This window comes from Myodes glareolus, chromosome 3 (assembly GCF_982192425.1).
Source record: "Myodes glareolus chromosome 3, mMyoGla1.1, whole genome shotgun sequence".
Lineage (NCBI taxonomy): Eukaryota > Metazoa > Chordata > Mammalia > Rodentia > Cricetidae > Myodes > Myodes glareolus.
This window is the reverse complement of record NC_142028.1, coordinates 56787936-56808094: the sequence shown is the minus strand read 5'-3', so window position 1 is coordinate 56808094 and position 20159 is coordinate 56787936. Positions and strand designations below refer to the sequence as shown.

At 43.1% G+C, this 20159-nt stretch overlaps 1 protein-coding gene across 2 annotated transcripts in view; it reads left to right on the top strand.

Annotated features, from left to right (window-relative positions):
• The first annotated feature begins 1990 nt into the window (after positions 1-1990).
• Positions 1991-20159, top strand: part of Slc25a26 (solute carrier family 25 member 26) — a 113496-nt gene continuing 95327 nt past the window's right edge. For both annotated transcript variants that reach the window (XM_048438426.3, XM_048438425.3), the window contains exons 1-3: positions 1991-2126; positions 14834-14990; positions 18078-18187. In XM_048438426.3, the coding sequence (XP_048294383.3) occupies positions 2094-2126; positions 14834-14990; positions 18078-18187 (300 nt within the window). In that variant the 5' untranslated portion in view covers positions 1991-2093. The remainder of the gene's footprint in view (positions 2127-14833; positions 14991-18077; positions 18188-20159) is intronic.

Below are 20159 nucleotides of genomic sequence, written 5' to 3'. Positions count from 1 at the left end.
AAGTGGTTTTTCATCCTAGGCAACATTGGTCTTTTTAATTTCAGCAACTACAGAGAATGTGTGTAGTGTGTGTATAGTCCTGCCTCTTCTTTCTTTTTCGGAGGCAAGTACTTGCTTGCAATACAGATCTGATTAGCATGATACTCTTGTAGCCCAGGCTGGCCTTGAACTTACAGCAACCCTCCTGCTTTTGCCTTTTAGGGGCTGGGATTACAGGTACGTACAATCATTATACCTGGCACACAGTGATATTTTATTGTGGTCTTGAGTTGCATTTCCCTAGCATGGGAGCCAGTTTCCAACATGGCAGCCACTGCTCTTTACTGACTTTCTGGTATTTAACTAGCCCAACCTAGTAGTATATACGAATGACTTATATTACCAGTAAGCTTTTGTAAGAATGGCTCCTGACTTCCTTCTGAGTACAGGTCATAAAAGAAATTTCAATTTAACAGTTGTAGAAAGAGGGAGATCAGTATTTCCCAGGGATGAGCCCCCTAATTGGTTATTCAGTACCAAGGATCAACCCTGAAATGTACATACAAAAACACTAAATGAATTCAGCAGCTTGTATTTGTGTGTGTGTATGTATATGCACATGTGTATGACAATAATCATCAAAGAAAAAGAATTCATGAATTGAGAGGGAATAAGAGGGGCAATGGGAGGAGCTGGAGGGGAGAAAAGGAAAGGGAGAAAATGTATATTTTAATTAGAATTTAAAAATTGAATCTACAAAGATGGCTTAGAGATTAAGAGTATTGACTTCCCCTGCAGAGGATCAGGGTTTGATTTCCAGCACTAACATGGTGACTGACAATTGTCTGTAACTCCAGTTATAGGAATTTATTTAGTTATCGATATATAATAAGAAACAACATATACTACATTAATATATGATAGTCAATAAATGTAATATTAGCATGTGTGAGCGAGTGTTGGAGGCAGGTGTAGAGGTTAAGAAACGACCTGTGGAAATTGGTTCTCTTTCAGCATATGGGTCCCGAGGAGTGAACTCATGTCTCAGGGGTTGTGGCAAGGGCCTTTACTTGCTGAACCATCTCATTGGCCCTGTGTAACAGCATTTTGTTAGTAGCCATCTCCAGACTTGGTGACCAGCAATGACCCCCAAAGGGAGTGTCAGGCACTATTTGGAGGTGTGTTACTGTGGGGGGGGGCGGGCTTTGAGGTCTCTTTAACTATCTTTCCTTTGCACTGTGTGTGACTGTTCACTACAAGCCCGGACACAGTACTCTCAGCTCCCGCACTACCTCTGCCCGCATGCCTCGCATCATGTCAATGTACTGGCTCTGAACTGCCAGGAGGCCACCCCAATTTAAGGTTTTCCTTATACGAGTTACCGTGGTCATGGTGTCTCTCCACAACAATAAAAACCCTAGCTAAGACACCTACTAAGCGATCTCATTGGCCCTAATTGTTTTTTGATAGGTGCTACCTCCACCCTTCCCTTTCTCACCTCTAATAACCACTCCCCAACTCTTTTGAATAAGTAAACTAATTTAATAGGAAATACATGTCAGTAAAAATGGAGTATGCTACTTTTTTTGGGGGGGGGGGCAAAGGAAACTTATTTTTGTTTAGCAATTTTTCTGATAATGGATTAACAAAAACCCAGACAGAACCTGCACAGAGAAAGCGAAAGAACAGCCTTTTTGGATTGAGAGTAGGAAACCACAAGCTGGCCTTCAGATGCAGGCAGTGCAGCGGGAGCAGAGTCCTTCCTCCAGCCGGCCACGCTTCTCCGGGCTCTCCTCCCGGCTCTTCCCGTAGATGGCAGCCGGGGCCACCGGCGTGTGCGAGGTCCTTACTTACCGCATCTCGTCCTGGACGCAGGAAGGCGTCCTGCTGGCGTCCAAGACACTCGAGACCCCAGGCTCCCCGCCTCAACGAAATGGCTCAGCGCCAATCACTGGCAGGTGCACGTGCGCGGTTGTTGTGGCGTGACGTCACGACACCGGCCCCGGAAGTAGTTTCCCTACATCCCGCCCCCAACATGGCGGCGCCCAGTTCCTTGGGGCAGCACCAGCTTCTGCTTCACCTCTAATGTTAGCCTTGGAGGGGTCGGCGGAACCATGGACGGGCCGGGCTTCACGGCCTCGCTGGTGGTGAGTGCGGGGCTGGGTTGGGTGGCTGAGTGCAGGCTGCATGGGAGCCGTGACCGCTTCTTTGCTTTGGCGCCTCCTTCCGGGTTTGCGCAGTGGTCTGTCCTCGTGTCACTGGCAGCTAGGTCTAGGGGCAAACCCGGGGGGCACCAAGAAAACCTGTTTTCAAAGTCAGGCGGGTCCTGCCGGGATTTCAGAGTAGACGGAAATGCTTGGCTCATCGTCTTTTTTTTTTTTTTTTTAAAGGGGCGGGTGTTCGAGACAGGGTTTCTCTGTGTAACCCTGGCTGTCCTGGAACTCACTCTGTTGACCAGGCTGGCCTTGAACGCCGAGATCCGCCTGGCTCAGCCTTCTGTGTTCTGGGTCCAAAGGCGTGCGCTAATGCCTGTCTGTTGTCTTCTTCACTCAAGGCAAAACAGCTTCCCTTATACACCACATTCAGTCTGAACTTGGGAATTAAAGAAACATGGAAATAAACACGATTAAGGAAAACATTCATGACCCTTCCGTCCAAGACACTAACTTGTCTTTTTGCTGTATCTATACATTTAGTTCATAGTAATCTGTTTATTTTGCTCCAAGTTTAGGCTTTGAAGAAGTACCAAGCACAAATAGTTGTGGAGTCGATAGAATATTTATTGTTTAATTCCGTCGAATTATGGGACCCAGTGCTCTTTGAGGAGCCTGTTACAGCAACTCTAGCAGGGGATAATAGACTCAGCAGATCCAAGACAGATTGGTTGATTTGACTTCGTTGTGGAGGAGCGTACAGGTGCAGACACGAAACACCTTAAATTTTAAAATTCCTCCCGCAATGAGCAAATAGAAGCTCAGAGGTGTTGTTCACAGAATTAGCTAATGTTCTGGATGAAGGGGTTGGAGATACAGTGATGTACAAGAGACACCTCCCACGAGAGTCAGGTGTTGGAGACAGTGCTGAAGTGAATATTGGGGTAAGTGACAGAGAGGGTTGGGTTCAGGATATTATGGGAATAGGTGAAAGGGAGGGGTGGCTTAGCCAGACGTACGGGATCATAGTTTTAAGTTTAGATTCAAAATATATCACATCAGCGAGCGCTCTCTTATTGTGGGTGAGGCAGCAGCAGCAGTTTTGCCAGTTAACATTGCGGTTCTCAGAAATGATATATGTGCTTTACGTGTTACTCAAATTCAGTTTTCACAAACAGCTCAAGTATTACCCCATTGTTCTAGTTTGCTTCCTGTTCCAATAAAACACGGACCAAAACCATCTTAGGAAGGGTTTTTATGGCTTATATGCCCTGATCACGGTCTGTCTTTGTAGGAAACAAAGGCAGGAACTAAAATGGAGACTGGAGGAGTGTTGCTTACAGGCTTATTGTCCTGCTTTCTGGTACCACCCAGGGCCACCTACCTAAGGGTGGCACCATCCACTTTGGGCTGGGCCCTCCTACATTAATCACTAATAAAATTTGCCCAACCAACTTGCCCACAGATCAGCTTGAGGGAGGCATTTTCTCAAGTGAGGTTCTCTTTTTCTCAGATGACTCTAGCTTGGAGCTCAGGCTCCACTCTCGGTAGTTCAGTGGTGGAGTCGATGTTCTTAGCTGCTTCCTGATTTCTCAGATCAACAACAGTCGTGGTTTTAAAAACAGATGAGTGTTGTCAGGCGGTGGTGGCACATGCCTTTAATTCCAGCACTCGGGAGGCAGAGGCAGGCAGATCTCTGTGAGTTCGAGGCCAGCCTGGTCTAGAAGAGCTAGTTCTGGGATAGGCCCCAAAGCTGCAGAGAAACCCTGTCTCGAAAAACAAACAACAACAACAACAACAAAAGAAACAGGTAAGTGCTAAAGTCAGCAAAAGAAGAATGATTTAGAAATGAACATGCAGGGGAACGAGAGGTGGCTTAGCAGTTGAGAACACTTGCTGGGTTTGGTCCCCAGCACCCACAAGGTGACCGCAACTATCCGACACTGTAGTTTCAGCAGGCAGATCTTTTGCCTTCTGGCCCCTGGGCACCAGGCATGAATGTTGGTGCACAGACATACATACACACACAGGCAAAACAGCCATAGACATAAATAAACAAAAAATCCTAGTAAATGAGCATATAGAAAAGTATATTTCCTTTCATTGTTTGGTAGAGGTTCAAAGTAGGGTAAGTGGGCAGCAGTTCCAGGAAGTTGGATTTCATTCATTCCAGCTGAAGAACAGTTTTTTTTCCCTCTCATTGCTGTTGGAGACTACAAAGACTGCCTCCCCTTTCTCATGTTTTCCTTTCTCTTTAGGTGAGAGAGGGGTGCTTAGAAAGTTTTAATGTTTGGAAATTTAGCTGTGACTCATTTGGTAGGAAGTTTTGTTTCCACTTCCAAACCCTTAACACTCCATGCCGATAGCTACCCTGTTTTATGACACAAAATCCGAGTAAAAGAATGGAGTGTCAGAGAAGAGGAAGAAGTTCCGTTTAACAGTTGTCCCATATTCATGAGCCAGGTTTGCTCTGTTAGAGCATTGTTGCCCGTTCCCTCAGAGACTAATGTTCTAGCGGGAGAGATTAGAAACCAGGCTGTGGAGAGCTGAGTGAAGAGTGAGCAGACGCTTGAAGTCATTATTAGTCATGTAAGACTTGAATTTAGAGGTTTTAATAGATGAATTTGTTCATTGAGTTTAATATTTCAGTGTAATCCTAATTCTTTGGTAGAGGACTCCTTAGTGTTTGCATGTTTTTAATATTGGTATTCAATATTGGCATTGGTAAACTTTGAAAGATTTAAGTGACAATGCAGTTCCAAAACAATAGCTCATTTATATTGATAGACCCAACTGCAAAAATAATAGCCTGCTTGTACTGATAGCTGGTTATATGCCAGGCATTCTAAATATATGAGATCCACTCATGTTTGAGGCAGTGGCTCCGTGGTTAAAGCACCTGCAGTGTAAGTGTGAGGGCCCGAGTTCAGTTCCCAGAACCTTGGAGATGCTGGCTGGTATGGTGTGCTCAGGTGGACACAAGGCATCCCCGGAGCAAGCTGGCTAGCTAGACTAAACTCTTGACGATCTCTGGGTTCAACTGAGGGACTCTGCCTCTGTGAACAAAGTGGAGAGACTTATGAGGAAGACTTCTAGACTTCTGACTCAAGGTTCAGCTTTCACACACAGACACACACACACACACTCAACACATGCAAGCACAAATGCACACAGCACACAAACATATGACTAAAACAGGTTCTTTTATTTATTTATTTATTTGGTTTTTCAAGGAAGGGTTTCTCTGTAGGTTTGGAGCCTGTTTTGGAACTAGCTCTTGTAGACCAGGCTGGCCTCGAACTCACAGAGATCCACCTGCCTCTGCCTCCCTAGTACTGGGATTAAAGGCGTGCACCACACCGCCTGGCTATATTTTTCCTTTTTTTTTTAAAGAATAAAAAACTATTGAATTGTACACTATTATTTTTTGAGATACGGTTTCTCTGTGTAGCCCTGGCTGTCTTGGAACTCACTTTGTAGCCAGGCTAGCCTCAGACTCTGAGATGCACTTGCCTTTGCCTCCCTCCTAGTGCTGGGATTAAACATGCCTGACTTGAACTGTACACTTTAATTATTTATTTTTGCAGCACTGGAGGTGCTTCATGCATGCTGGGCAAGCATGCTACTACCTGTGACTGTTTCTCCCCCTCATTTTATTTCTTCTGTCCACTCTTTCCTTCCTTTTCTCCCCCAACTTCTTTTGTGGGTCAGGGTAGAACTCAAGTCTTTCTATATGCTAGACAATTGCCATAAATCTAGCTACTGGACCTACTTGTATTTAACTTTCATTTAATATTATTTATTTCTCAAAACTCGTGAAGCATACCCTTTCCTCCATTTTGTACATGAAGAAATAGAAATGAATTTGCCCCAATTTGAGGAGAGGCTCTCCCACGAAGTTGGGCTGGAGCTAGCTTTGTCTGATAACAAACCTGTGTTTCTATGCAATAATTTAATCTGAGAGAATTTCTAAAGAAATGGAAGAATAGTCAAGCCCGATTCTACGGCTACTTTTGCATTCTTAAGAGCAGCCTCATTAAACAGATTGAACACCACAGTCCTGTCAGGAGGGGCTGGTTTCTGGAGAAGTGTCCCAGGATACAGTGTGACTGGGAATGCTAAGAAATGCCACCACCTTACAATTGTGTGTGTGTGTGTGGGGGGGGAAGCATTGCAGTGTCAGAGGTGCTGGCTTAGCTGTCTAGCAAGCTGAAGGTCACTGACCTGGCTTGCACTCTGAAGAATCTTGCGTTATCACACATTATGGTTAGTACTAAGGAAAACAGGAACACAGTTTGAGAGGGGCAGAGGAGGTAGCTTTTCACTCTAATTGGGAGGTTGACCTTGGCTTTGTGAGGAATACAGCATTTGGTTGCTGCCAAATGAGTAGATAGACAGGAGTTTTGGGAGGGATATGTGTGTGTGTCAGGTGAAAAGGTGAGAAGAGAGTGAGAAACAGTGGGAAAACCAGTCTTCTGGGAATAAGTTGAGTAAGAATGGCATTTCAGACTGAGAGAGAAGCCTAAGCTGAAACAGAGATAGGAGAAAGTTCTAGACACTTTTGGGAACCATAGTCGTTGGAGTGGATGGTGGTCCAGGCTCTGTGGTAGTGTACAGGATGCTGGTCCAGGTTCTGTGGGTGTGTACAGGCTGCTCCAGGCTCTGGGAGTGCACAGGTTGCTGGTCCAGGCTCTGTGGGTGTGTACAGGCTGCTCCAGGCTCTGGGAGTGCACAGGTTGCTGGTCCAGGCTCTGTGGGAGTGCACAGGTTGCTGGTCCAGGCTCTGTGTGTGTGTGTACGGGCTGCTCCAGGCTCTGTGGGAGTGCACAGGTTGCTGGTCCAGGCTCTGTGGGTGTGTACAGGCTTCTCCAGGCTCTGGGAGTGCACAGGTTGCCAGTGGAGAGGAGGGAACATGGGTGCATGAATGCTACTCTCAGTTGTCCTTTGCCTAGTGCCTATCAGGTGCAGCTAGTGGGCTGAAGAGGTTTGGAGGACAGGTGTATTTATGTTGAATGGCTTTTACTTATGTTTGCAGTATTCCTTATAAACTGTGAGCAATTAAAAAAAAATAATACTTACCGCAAACCTCATTCCAGGGAGGTATTTAACTTCTAACCACCTGTGTGCTTGCTTCTTGGGGTCACACATAAAGTTACACAATCTCAGAGGTGGGACTGTGTAGCGTGTATTGTAGTATCACTTGATAAATTTAAGAGCATAATGTGTTTCTCTGTCAGTAGAGACACAGATTTTTTTTCTTTTTTGGTGCCGGTGCTTGAACCCAGAGCCTCACACGCCCAGAGTCAGTCTCTCTAGTCTTCTAGTTTCTCTCTCTCTCTCTCTCTCTCTCTCTCTCTCTCTCTCTCTCTCTGTGTGTGTGTGTGTGTGTGTGTGTGTGTGTGTGTGTGTGTGTGTTTGGTGGGGAAAGGGTCTTGCCATGTAGATTAGCTGACCTGGAACACATAATTTTACTACCTTTATCTCCTGACTTCAGGAGAACAAGCCCAGTAAGCCTTGCTGTTGCTGTTTTCATGTAGTGTGTGTGTGTGTGTGTGTGTGTGTGTGTGTGTGTGTGTGTGAGTGTAGGTCAGAGGTCAACCTCCAGTGTTGTTCTCCAAGAATTGCCCACAATGCCACGATGCTTGCAAGATTTTGTCAGCTTGACATAAACTAGGGTCATCGGGTAAAGGGAACCTCCATTGAGACAGTGCCTCCAGGCCAGCACTGATGACAGCACTGATAACCAGTGCTGCAGAGTGAGACACAGTCTCAAAACAAAACAAACCAAAAGAAAAAAAGAAAATGCCCCACCAGATTGCTCTGTAGGCAAGTCTTTCGGGGGAACATTTTCTTAGTTAATGATTGATGTGAGAGCATCCAGCTGGCTGTGGGTGGCACATGTTCTTGGCACATGTTCTTGGATTGTACAAAAGAACAAGCTGAGTGAGTCCTGGAGAGCAAGGCAAATAAACCCTTTCCTCTCCAAGTAGCTTTTGGTCATGGTGTTTTATCACAGCAACAGAAAGTAAACTAGAACACCCACCTAATGAGACAGAATCTTTTACTGAGACTTGAAATGCAGGTATGCGGGCAGCCAGCAAGTCCCAGGGATCCTCCTGTTTCTGCCTTCCCAATGCTGGAGTTACAAGTGCTTGTGTTGTACAGCACTGCCCTTTTAGCCAGACTGCAGCCATCTTCATGAGTTCAACTTTGCCTGCTTGCAAAACATCATCCCAGCTGGGCTTCGTGATTCTTAACATTCCTTCATAGGAGGAGGGGTGTGGGAAGGTCTTAGGATCCTCACCTGAGTATTTAGCCACCTTTTCTAGCCAGTTGTAGACAAGCTGCCCTAATTGCTCATGGCTTCCAGGAAAGATTAGAGTATACTGGCTGGGGAAGAGTAGAAGGGGACACTCCATCTGTGGGGTCACGGAGAAGTCATCATCCATGCAGAGCATCTGCTTTGAGGGCACCCATGCTCCTCTGGTCCACCCATGAGCTCATCCGTGTTCTTTCTATAAGTAAGCCTGATAAATAAGGATTTCCTAGGAGAATATTGGTGAAATTGAACTTTCATTATCATTAGGAGCCTAGAATGGGGCAGGGTAGATGTTGCCTCGCCCCACCACAGAGACAATTCTCAGACAATAAGCCAGCTTTCTCCTGGGTGCTGGAGATTGCAGTTAGGTTCTTAAGCTTGTATCCAGGCCCTTTACCAACTCAGCTGTCTCCCCAAGACCTTGTGCGTATACACCCTCTCCCCCAGTTTTAGCCAGGGTTTCCCTCTGTAGCCCTGGTTGGCCTTGAACTCACAGAGATCTGCCTGATTTTTGCTGCAACTATTTCCGCAATAAAACATCCTTGTGTATTTGAGAATTTATATATGGAAGAAATATTGAGGAATAAATTAGTTGGGTGAAAGGTGTAATATTTAAAAATATTTATTTTGCCAAATTGTCTTCCAGTAGATCATTTCTATTAATAGTGCCCAGAGAATTCATACTTAAATATTTTAAACTTAATTTTAATTTTTTTTATTTCATTAGTGATAAGGAAGTGTTTCCTCATTTTATTGGTCATTTGTATTTTTACTTTTTTTTCTTCTTATTTTAGAGTTTGGGGGTCTTGCAGTATTTTCTAGTGACCTCTGACTCTTCAACTTGAGAGGTCGCCTTCTCAAGTAAGAGGAGTGGACCACCGGCCTAGCTTGTTTGAGTTTTGTTCTTCCCCAGAGGATAGGTGTTGATTGGTTTTACCTTTTGCTCTTTTAAAATTTAGTATATTTTTTACACGTTGATGTGCAGTGCTTTCTAAAATATGAGTAGCATCTTTTAATTGTAGTTGCTTAGTGCTTTCGTGTGCTGATGCTAGGAAGGTATTTGTAAACAAAATACAGATTTTCTAACCCAGTGGGACAGATATTAAACAAATGGTTTGATGCCCAACTGTATCGTTAGCAATTTGGCTGAGAGGGTGCTTGAGTGGTAGAACATTTGCCTTATATAGCATGTGTGGAGTCCTGGATACAGTCCTCAGCACTACATCAAAAGTAACATTTTGATTAGAGTCTAGAAACAGCATCTAAACTCAAAGTGAAGAGCGGGGAGTCCTATAGGGCTTGTTTGAAAGGAGGAAGCCAGATTATGGGAGTGGAAAGGCCGGACCAGGCTCTGGTCCCATCCTCAGGGCTGCTGGAGGGTTGGGAGATGGGTAGAGTGGAGCCTGCAGGATGAAGTTGGCCTTTTATACTGGTTAGTCTGTCTTTAGGGAGGCTGGAGTCCTGCAGGGAGAATGAGTGGCCACTGTGGGAGGAGACCAGGGTCACAGGAAGCAGGGACAGCGGTTTGAGATATGGAAGATAGCTGGTAGATGACCAGTGGCCCCTTGAATGTGCCGTCAGCTGAAAACATCCGGAGAAATGGCTTCCCAAGAACCTGTGCTGGTCTAGCTGGTTCAGTTGTCCTCTGGGCTGCTGGCTAGTGTTGGGTTTGCTTATATCACATAGGTGTTTTAGGTTTTATCCTGAAAAGGGAACCATGGTGATTTTCACATTGCTGTCCAGCCAGTGTTGTTTCAAGAAAAAGGCTTGGTAGCATACAGTCTTGACCTTTTCAATTCCTAGGGCGATTTCCAAACAGTAGTTGCATAACTTCAAAACAGCAATCACTTCCCCATAGCACGCCAGGACTTCTTACAGATGCTGACTTGAGGCAGAGTGTGTGTTTTATCTACACTGATGTGTTTGAGGTCTTGGTTAATTGTTAGTTTGTGCACAGCTTGTGAGCTTTCTGCCCCATCCCATTTTGTCTTGATTTGAATTTATAGCATATAGCCACTTTCAGCATAAGCCTCTCAAAATCTTGAGCTTAGTCAGTTGCCCAATATCCTTTATGGCAAGCTTAAAGGACAAGAGAAAATGATAGTGTCTCTTATAATCCAGCTGGTGTTGGCTTGTGGTTATGCACAAAGTTCCTGTCAAGTTGCACATATTCCATAAAGGTTTTGCTTAAATGTTAAATATATTGTGTGTCTGAATAGACACTCTTAGATTTTCTGTTTTTTATTCTCATAGAGTTAAATGACATTTTGGTTATAGAAGCTTGAAATTCACACAAGCAATTAGTAACTTCTTATTTCTGTTTCACTAGATCAGTAGATTGCATCTGGTCATTTTATCCTCAGAAGATAAGAACTCTGATGAAAAGAGGTTTAGAGGATCAACTCGTGCACAGCAACCGTGCATTAAGAGAGTAACTCATTTATTAAAGTTTAGCACAGATAGCCAGCGTTTCTCTGAACTTGTGAAGATTAAAGAGAAATTAGAGTGCAGCTTGTTTTCAAACAATCGGCGTATATCACATATCCTCACTAGATTTTGTTCTGTGTTCTGAGAAAAGGCAGGCGGAATGTTTACTCGCCGAACCGCATAAAATTCCTTTTGGAAATGTGGCAAGGGTACCAGAGGGTTGCTCAGTTCCACATCACAGTGAGCCTCTTCGAGGTTGCAGAACATCCATCCTGTCTCCACAGAGAACCATGCATCTGTCTGTTCTTTCCCTTCTTCCTTTGTGGCTCCCACCCCCACCCTGGACTGCAGCAGGCATGCACAACTGTGCCTGGCCTACTCATTTTAGTACTGTTTGCGGTCTCTCCTGACACATCACAGAGCTCTTGGTGACATCGTTTTAGAGCATTCACATTATAGTCTTTACGGTTATTTTATGTCTTTCAGGCTGATCATGGAGTATCACAGTGTTGATACATTTGCCAATCTGCTTTAGCTTTTACTAATTCACTTGTATTATTTAATTAAAAAATAGCCATTGTGCTGTTTATCATCAGTGTTTTTTTTTTCACTTAACTCTTGCAGTAGTTTTGTGCTGAAAGGCGGGTAGAGCAAGTCGATCTACCGCACACTAAGCTTCACCCAAACTGAAAAGTTTGTAAACTCAAAACTTAAATTTGAACTTTGCCCATAAGTGTGAGTAGTACCCACTCTTTTCTCTCCCTTTCCCCCTCCTTTCTTTGCCATGGACACATACTTTTTAATTGTAAATTTCTGTATTTCAAAGAGATTATGCTCATATGGTTTGATATAAAAAGATGGAAATGTCTGTCAGACTTCTTACAGACTGCTCTGAGGACTCTGATCTGCAGTGTTCTGGTCTGCCCACCTGGCCCTTGCCCCCTGCCCCCCTGCGAATGGCGCTTTAGACCTTTCAGGGCACTTTGTCTGGATTTGTAGTTTTCTAGGAGGATAAGAATTTATTAGCTGTCTGAAAATTTAAGACCCCCAAAAGTTGTTATGCAGATTTAGTACCCAGTAATCAAAAGACAGAGTAGAACATAGGTCTGATTTGGCCATAGGGTAAATTGTTGAACAGCATAAAAGCATTATAGAATGGTCTGTATATGGTATGCCATCCATTTTTGTTACTTACTTAGTTTGGAGACAGTCTCCCTCGATAGTCCAGGCTGGTCTTGAATTCCAGGTCCTTCTGACTCAGCCTCCTCAGTGCTGGGATTACAGATATATGCCATTACATCTGGGTACTCTCTTTCTTTTGCTTTTATTTATTTTCGCTTTTTATTAAGACTTAAAAAAACCCTAAAATATATCACTTTCTTCCTTGTTCCCTTCCACCCCATATTGCTTCTGCCAGTCCTTTCCATGCCCCCAAATCCCTCAAGTTAATGGCCTCTTTTGATTGTTATTGTTACATAGAAAAGTGCATAAATTTATAAATACAACTTCCTAAATTCTTTGATGTGGCTTGTGTGTGTATGGTTTCAGGCCTGACAACTTTATATTGGGTAACCAATTAGGGGCTCATCCCTGGGAGAGCTAATTCTCCTTCTCCCAGCAGTTGTTAGCTGCCTATAGGTTTTTGTCTATGAGTGGGGCCCCTTGAGAGTTCTCCCTTCTGTGTTATCTTATCTATTGACATTATCATTGTTCAGGTCTTATTTGGGTAGCTGTATTGTTGAGGTATCATGGGTGTAACTTCCTGTCACTTCTAGGAGCCACAGTCTATAGCAGACTTCGCTCTCCTCCTCAATGTTCCCTGAGCCTTAGATGCAGGAGTTCTGTTGTAGATGTATCAGTTGGGACCAGGCTTCCCATGATCCTTGATTTCTGCACATGACCTGTTGTGGTTTTCAGTAATCATCTCCATTTTCTGTAAAGAGAAACTTCTTTAATGAGAGGTGAGAGCGACACTTACCTGTGAACATAAGGATACAGTTTAGAATGCAGGTAGGAGTTTCTGCTGGTCTAATAAAGTGATGGTGTTGGATTCTCTTCTAAGATTCATGACCTCATTAGTTCTAGTTAGTTGGTTAGGTTTCTAGTACCAGGCTTGATGCTCCTCTTGTTGAGTGGATCTTAAGTCAACTAGACAGCAGCTGGCTGCCACCAAGATGTGACTGCCCCTCCTGCACCTTTAGGGATAGCTTGCTATGGTGGTCATTGTTAAAATTCACTCTTGTCACAGCTCACTAGGGCTATTGGTTACTTCCTCCCTTGGCAGCGTGGGTAGTTCTGATACTGTGAAAGATAGGACCACTGGAAGAAGGCTTTCAGGTTATTTCCAGTCCAAATCCTCAGAGTCCTGCGTGCAAAGTGTCTTCAGCAACAGGGACTACCTTCAACCTCTGAGAGGCAACCCAGGGCAATAGCAATGGCCTATTTTGTTTTCGGAGTCACTTTGACTACCCTGACCAACAACTCAAATAGAGGTTTCTCATGCCTAGTACTGCATGTACGGGAGTATTGTAAGTTCAAGTGGAATAGCTTTATTTAAGATACACACACACACACACACACACACACACACACACACACACACACACACTTTCATGCACTGTGTATAATTTCAGGTAAATATAAAATAATATGATCCTTTGATGCTTCGTCAAATATCCTTGGTGTTTTTGTCCCTCCTCTCTCCCTCTCATTCTATATTGACTTCCCTCTCCCCCCCATAAAACAGAGCTTCCTTCTCTGTCCCCCCCTGCTTCATTTCACCTGAATCTGCTATTCCTTTCTCTAGCCCCTACCATAGTTCCCTTTTGCTTTCATGGTTCTAAAGTTACTACAGGTTATACACTTAGTGAATATTCTGAGTTAGGAAGTGCAGTTGAGAGAGAACATGTGACATTTGTCTTTCTGAGTTTGGGCCACCTCATTCATTATTCCTAGTTCCATTTACCTACAAATTTAATTTAATTTTTTAAAAAAGATTTATTTATTCATTATGTATACAGTATTCTTCCTACATATATCTTATGGGCCAGTAGAGGGCACCAGATCTCATTACAGATGGTTGTGAGCCATCATGTGGTTGCTGGGAATTGAACTCAAGACCTCTGGAAGAGCAGTCAGTGCTGTTAACCTCTGAGCCACCTCTCCAGCCCTTAATTTAATTTTTTTAACAGCTAAATAGTATTCCATTGTGTATAATTGTACTATTTCACTTCGAAGGTCATCCTTGATTGTGTAACATGTTCAAGGCTACTTTGGTCTACAGGAAACCTTGTCTCCAAAGGGAGACGGGGTTCACTGATCAGTTACCATAGCTGAGTTCCTAAGCTTCAGGTTTAGTGAAGGTGAAGAGCAATTAAGGAAAGATGCCTGATTTCTGCCTCTGCTCTCTACATGCCCACAGAAACAGTACATACACCACATACAAAATTTTAAAAAGAAATCAAAATAGGTAAGAAAAGAGTACCTCATGCTTGCCTAAATGTACCTGTGGTAATTTTGGGAAGACAGAACAGGAAACTACTAAGAGTAGCTTCTTGAGTAACTAGGGTACTTTGTACTCTTTATCTGTCTTTCTTTTTTAATGGCTGTTTAAACAGTTATTGAATTATATAAGTAAATTAAGAATGAACTTTAATTTTGTTTTAAGAATAAATTTAACTCATTAAAATTCATCTAAAAAGTAAAGATATGTACAAGTTGCAAGTATAGCACAATTTATACGTGCATTATTTTCTTATTAAAAATGCAAGTCCTTTGAGTATTGCAAAGAAATTGGTGGACTCAAAGATGTGAGAAGCTATTGAAAAACTTTCTTGGGGCTGGGATGTAGCTCAGGAGCACTTGCCTAGCGTGGGGAAGGAGAAAAGGCTGCGTTCTTGTTCTCCATGCCTGAGAGCTCACTGTTCTCTTTTCTCTTCCCCCTCCTTTTGCACAGGCTGGAGGAGTAGCAGGTGCCTCTGTTGACTTGATCTTATTTCCTTTGGATACTATTAAGACAAGGCTGCAGAGTCCCCAAGGATTCAACAAGGCTGGTGGTTTCCGTGGAATATATGCTGGCGTCCCTTCTACAGCTGTTGGGTCCTTTCCTAATGGTAAGGGTGTTGATATTCACACTGCTCAGAAGCCAAGAGAGTGGATTTATTTTCGGAATAGTTTTAAGATGTTACCTACAGAAAATTCCTTATGTGTTACAGCTGATCTTCTGGATTTATGTTTTGTTCTTTGATTATATTTAAACAGAATGTAGAGAGTGTTATAGATTCCATTCCAGGGTGTTTATACAGAAAAAGAAGATAATCTTTTAAAAATGGTTTTGCTGTTTAAATCCCCAGTTTAGAATCTTTAAAATGTTGCATTTTCATCATGATCCCTTAGAGCAGTGGTTTTAACCTTGCCTGCACGCCAGAATTTTCGGGCAGCTTTATAAAGGTGTGTTGAAAGCCTCCTAGGTGCGCCCAGTGTGGAGCTGGTTGGATAGTGCCTGCTTGGGAATGTGAGCAGGTGAGACAGAGAGGCATTTGCTTAAACTGCTCTTTGCTGAGGACGGCGCTTTGCTGGGTTGTCCTGGATACTCTCTTGCCAATGCCTGTTGTTTGGGTTTTAAAGTCCTGTCATGACTTTTGGTATTTTCATGGAATAATGAGGATGATGTGCTTTCATTTAATTCTCCCGCATTTATCTGTTTTCAGCACTTGCCTGATTTTAATTGTCTACCAACGGGTGCTTTATTTTTCTTTGGGTTGTACCCAGGACCTTGCTTGTGCTGAGCAGTGTTCTCCTGAGCTGTGTCCACCTCCCATCTCCCAGTCCCTGATGGATGCTTTTAATGCTCACACGTAAACTGAGCCAGCTAGCAAAATGATACACAGCTTGCATCCACAAAATCATGGCTCTTGGGGCTTCTTAAATCCTGGGACTTGTTTTCTCTTTTCTCTTTTTCCAGGATAATGAATGACTATATTAATCTGATGCTCACATGCCCAACAGTGGAGAGAAAAGGTGGTCTTTCTTCCCCATCCTCAAGGAGTTACTCGGAGCGACCCTTGACTCCTAGTCTTTGAAAACTAATGAGCTGTTGTTGAGTCCCCACTGTATAATGCATGTATCGTGCACATGCCTTAGTGTGGACAAAGGTTCTGGGTTGTCCCAAGTAAAATGACCTGATCAACAAGCAGCTTAAAGCCACACGGAGGTCAGTGGCCACCTGCAGGAATTGGGGTGTAATTAGTCTCAGGTGTGTCCACATGCTGGTAGTTTAAAACCCCAGGGCAATCCTCCTCTGTAGATAAGTTTGAGAACATTTGAGCAGGCGATGTGCAGAGGACTGTGCTCTGTGCTCATAGCTTTTGGTCAGTAGTTTTTGTCACTTTTGTGGTTCACTCTCTTACGTATTACAGTTAGGGTTCAGGCAGCTGTGATATCATCGGTGGTGCATGTGGTACATGGTACTGTGGTAAGCTCACAAGACTGTTTTACGTTCTTCTCCAAGGCATTTACATATAGGATGGGATTTTGAATTTGTGTGTGCACGCACACACTCTTGAGCATGTATACACATGTGTGTTTGTATATCTGTCGGTCTCTGGGAAGGCTATGTTCAAAATTTTTGCCTTTTATACCACAAAGTACAAGAGGCAAGTCAAAGCAAAGCCTTCTAGAAATGGGGTTTTCTGTAAATTTTGGATGAGTCAAACTTTGCATTGTGAAAATGTTGTCCTTTTGTTAATTGGTTAGCCTCTGTCTAGTCTGGGTACAGAATCCACTGTAACCATCAGGGAATATGAACATTTCTGAGAACAGAACCAGCTGCACAGGCAAGAGATTGAGAGAGTGTGGGGAGTCTTTAAAAGAGCCCCATTCCTTTTTGGACAAGAACATAACAGAAGAAGCACCAGTCTGGCCGGGGCTTTGTTCTTGGGGGGGGTTTAGGGTGGTATCGTGGCTAGCCCAACTCCTCTTCCCTTTTTTGCTCAGAGCTTTTAGAGCTGCACTGTGCCATCATTTCCAACTCTAGAGCCTTTTTGGATCTACCTGTGTGGCAGGGCTGGAATTTATGCCTCTCCTTCACAATAGTACCTATAAATGACAGTCTTGAGGTGCTTGATGGTAGAACCTAGGAACCTTCAGCTGCCTCCTTTCTCTGGGGGTGGGGCGAGGCTTAGGGGGTGTATGCACCTGCTGAACATAGAGCTGAATGCTGTAGAGCCCTTATATTCGGACATGTGTGAATGGGACAGAGTGGGGGAAACAGTGTGAGGAGCCACATATGGGAATAGACCAGACACAGCGACATCACAGCTGTTGTGTTTGTAATTACTCTTGTGAGCAGCCCTTTACACACTGGGTGACTTTGGGAAATGGTTTCCTTTGTTGGGTTGTTTTTCTGAGTGTTTAGTGCTCTCTTGTCCTTCAGAAGATGAATTTATTGTCCATTTATCATCTTATGAAAAAGGTAAAAATAAATCTCTTGATAGTGCACAGAAAGTTTTAAAGCCTCTTGTACAACTCTGATTGCAGCAATAGAGGTAGCTTTCTACTGATTTCCTTTTTGTTTTTCCTTAGATAGTCTCAGCGTGTAACATGTCTATACTGTAGTTTGCTATATAGACCAGATTAGCTTCGAGCTCACAGAGATCAGCCTGCCCTTCCTCCAGTGTGCTGGGATTAAAGGTTGCACTACCAAACCTGGCCCGACTTCCATTTTTAATGAAATAGTTGATTGTTTCCTTGTTTTATAAAGATGATTTGAAGTAGTGAAAAGTAGCATAGTTATTTTGCATAATTCATAGAAAACATTGTAGAATCGACATTTTACTTAAGGTATGTGTTTAAGGTCTTAACCTATGTATAACTCAGCAGCTGCTTGTTTTTGTGACTATATGTAATACTGTTTTGGGTCTGTGAAGCCCACAGTCCTTTCTAAGAAGTTTGCTAGGAAATGAAGAATGGCAGTGCCAGGCTACTTGCTGAGTGTACTCAGACAGGGATCATGTCTTCTGCATTTTTCCAAGTCCAAGGTCAATAATGTAGTTCAGACTTGATAGCGCTATAAGAGAGTGGAAAAAAGGCATGTACTTGCCAGTTCTTATCTCATAACTTAATTATTATTGTCACAGCTTTTGAGAGACATTACTTAGTATGTGAGATATTTACACTTAAAAGAGACTTTTGCATTTCAGCTGCTATGTTTTTTCTCACCTATGAATATGTGAAATGTTTGCTGCACACCGACTCAGCTTCACACTTCAGGCCCGTGAAGCACATGCTGGCTGCCTCTGCAGGAGAAGTGGTAAGCAATAGGCTACATGATAAAGTATTTCAGAAATGCAAATTGTGTTTGCTGGTGCAGGGAATTGCATTATTTTTAAAATTTAGATTTCTTGTAACTGATAGATAAAATCTAAAAATTGTATGTACCTTTTAATGCAGTACTTTAAAATATATATATTGTTTAACATTATTTATGTTATTTATTTCTGTTCTAAAGATCAAATTTAAAAGCCTTTAAAATGCTAGACAAACTCTGTATTGCTATATCAGATTCTACTGTGTAATGACTATATCAGAGTACATGTATTTATCTCCTTAAAACGTATTTATGTGAATTTTATTTAATTTAAAGCCCCTCCCCTTTGAGTCAGGGTATTACTATGTACCCAGATTGGTCTTGAACTTGTAATCAAACCTTCTTCCTCAGCCTCTTGTCCACAAAAATTATAGATATGTGCCACCACACCAGGCTTTAACAGTTCTTTTTGTGAGTATGCGTGCATTTAGGTGTGTGTGTGCTATGTATACACAAGTGTGCCTGTAAACCTGTGCTGTTGTATGCAGCATCAGGAGAGGACGATGTTGGGTGCCCTGCTCTACCTTTGTTGTAGTCCCTTGAGACAGGGTCTCTCACTGAAACTGGAGCTAGGCTTGTGGCTAGCAAGCCCTAGCCAGCCATCTTCCTGTCTTCATCTCCGACAGTTCTGGGCTCACAGTGCATGTGCTACGCCCATCTTTTTATGTTTATGCTTGAACCTAGCCTCCACTGGTTTTTGTTTTCATTTGTTTTATCTAATTTTGAAAGTGGTAAAATCCCAATAATTAAGAATGGATTAAACATGATGGTTAAAAGATAGTCTTATGATATAAGAAAAGTCCATTGTATATTATTGTAAGAGGCAGCCCTAAAATGTCATTGGACTGGTAGAATTAAAGAGATGGAAGAGGATATCTCTAAGTTTGGTCACTGTTGTTTGTATTAGAGTTGGAACTACTTTCCCCAGAATGGCTTCTACAGAGTAGTTTCAGGTGGTTAGTCACAGAGAAATGAAGGTAAAGTGAAGTAGCAGTTGTGGCTATGAACAGATGTAGGGTGCAGGGCAGCCACTGTGGCAGACCTGCTGGCTGCTTTGTCACTGCTCATTGGCTTAGTGTGTTGACCACCGGCCCATGCCTTCTCCAGTTCCCGTTTGCTTCAGCTTCTCTAGGTTCTGAGTCAAGTTGTGCGTATCTGTGGTGAGGGCTCATCTTAGGGTTTCTGTTGCTGCAAAGAGACACCACCATCACAGCAACTTTTGTAGAAGAAAACATTTAATTGAAGTGGTTACTTACAGGTCAGAGGTTCAGTCTGTCATCATCATGGCAGGGAGCATGGTGGTATGCAGGTGGACATGGTGCTAGAGAAGTAGCTGAGAGTCCTACATCTTACAGACAACAAGAAGTAGACTGTGTCACACCGAGTGAAGCTTGAGCATATATGAGACCTCAAAGTCTGCCTCTACAGTGACACATTTCCTCCAACAAGGCTATACTTATTCTAGCAAAGCCACACCTTCTGATAGTGCCACAACCTTTGAGGGCCATTTTCTTTCAAACCACCAAAGGGGTCTGGGGTTGACTGTGTGTGACTCTGTAGTGAAGGTGTTGGAGTCAAGTGTGTGTGTGGCTTTGTGGTGAGGGTGCTAGGGTCAAGTGTATGTGTTCTGTGATTTGGCATCATTGTTATGAAACTGTTACCTAATTTGAGTTCATAAAGATACACTTGTGTTTTCTTATACACATTTTATAGTTTTAACTCTTGTACTTGGGTCTTTGCTACATTGTGAGTTGAATTTTGTATATAGTATGTGTAAACAGAGACTTTTCTGTCCTGCCTGGTCCTGCAACTGCTTTTAAAATAATCCCTCAGAGGCTTAATATTAATTACAAAGCTATTGCTCAGGCTTATTACTAACTAGCTCTTAAAACTTAAATTAACCGATTTCCATTAA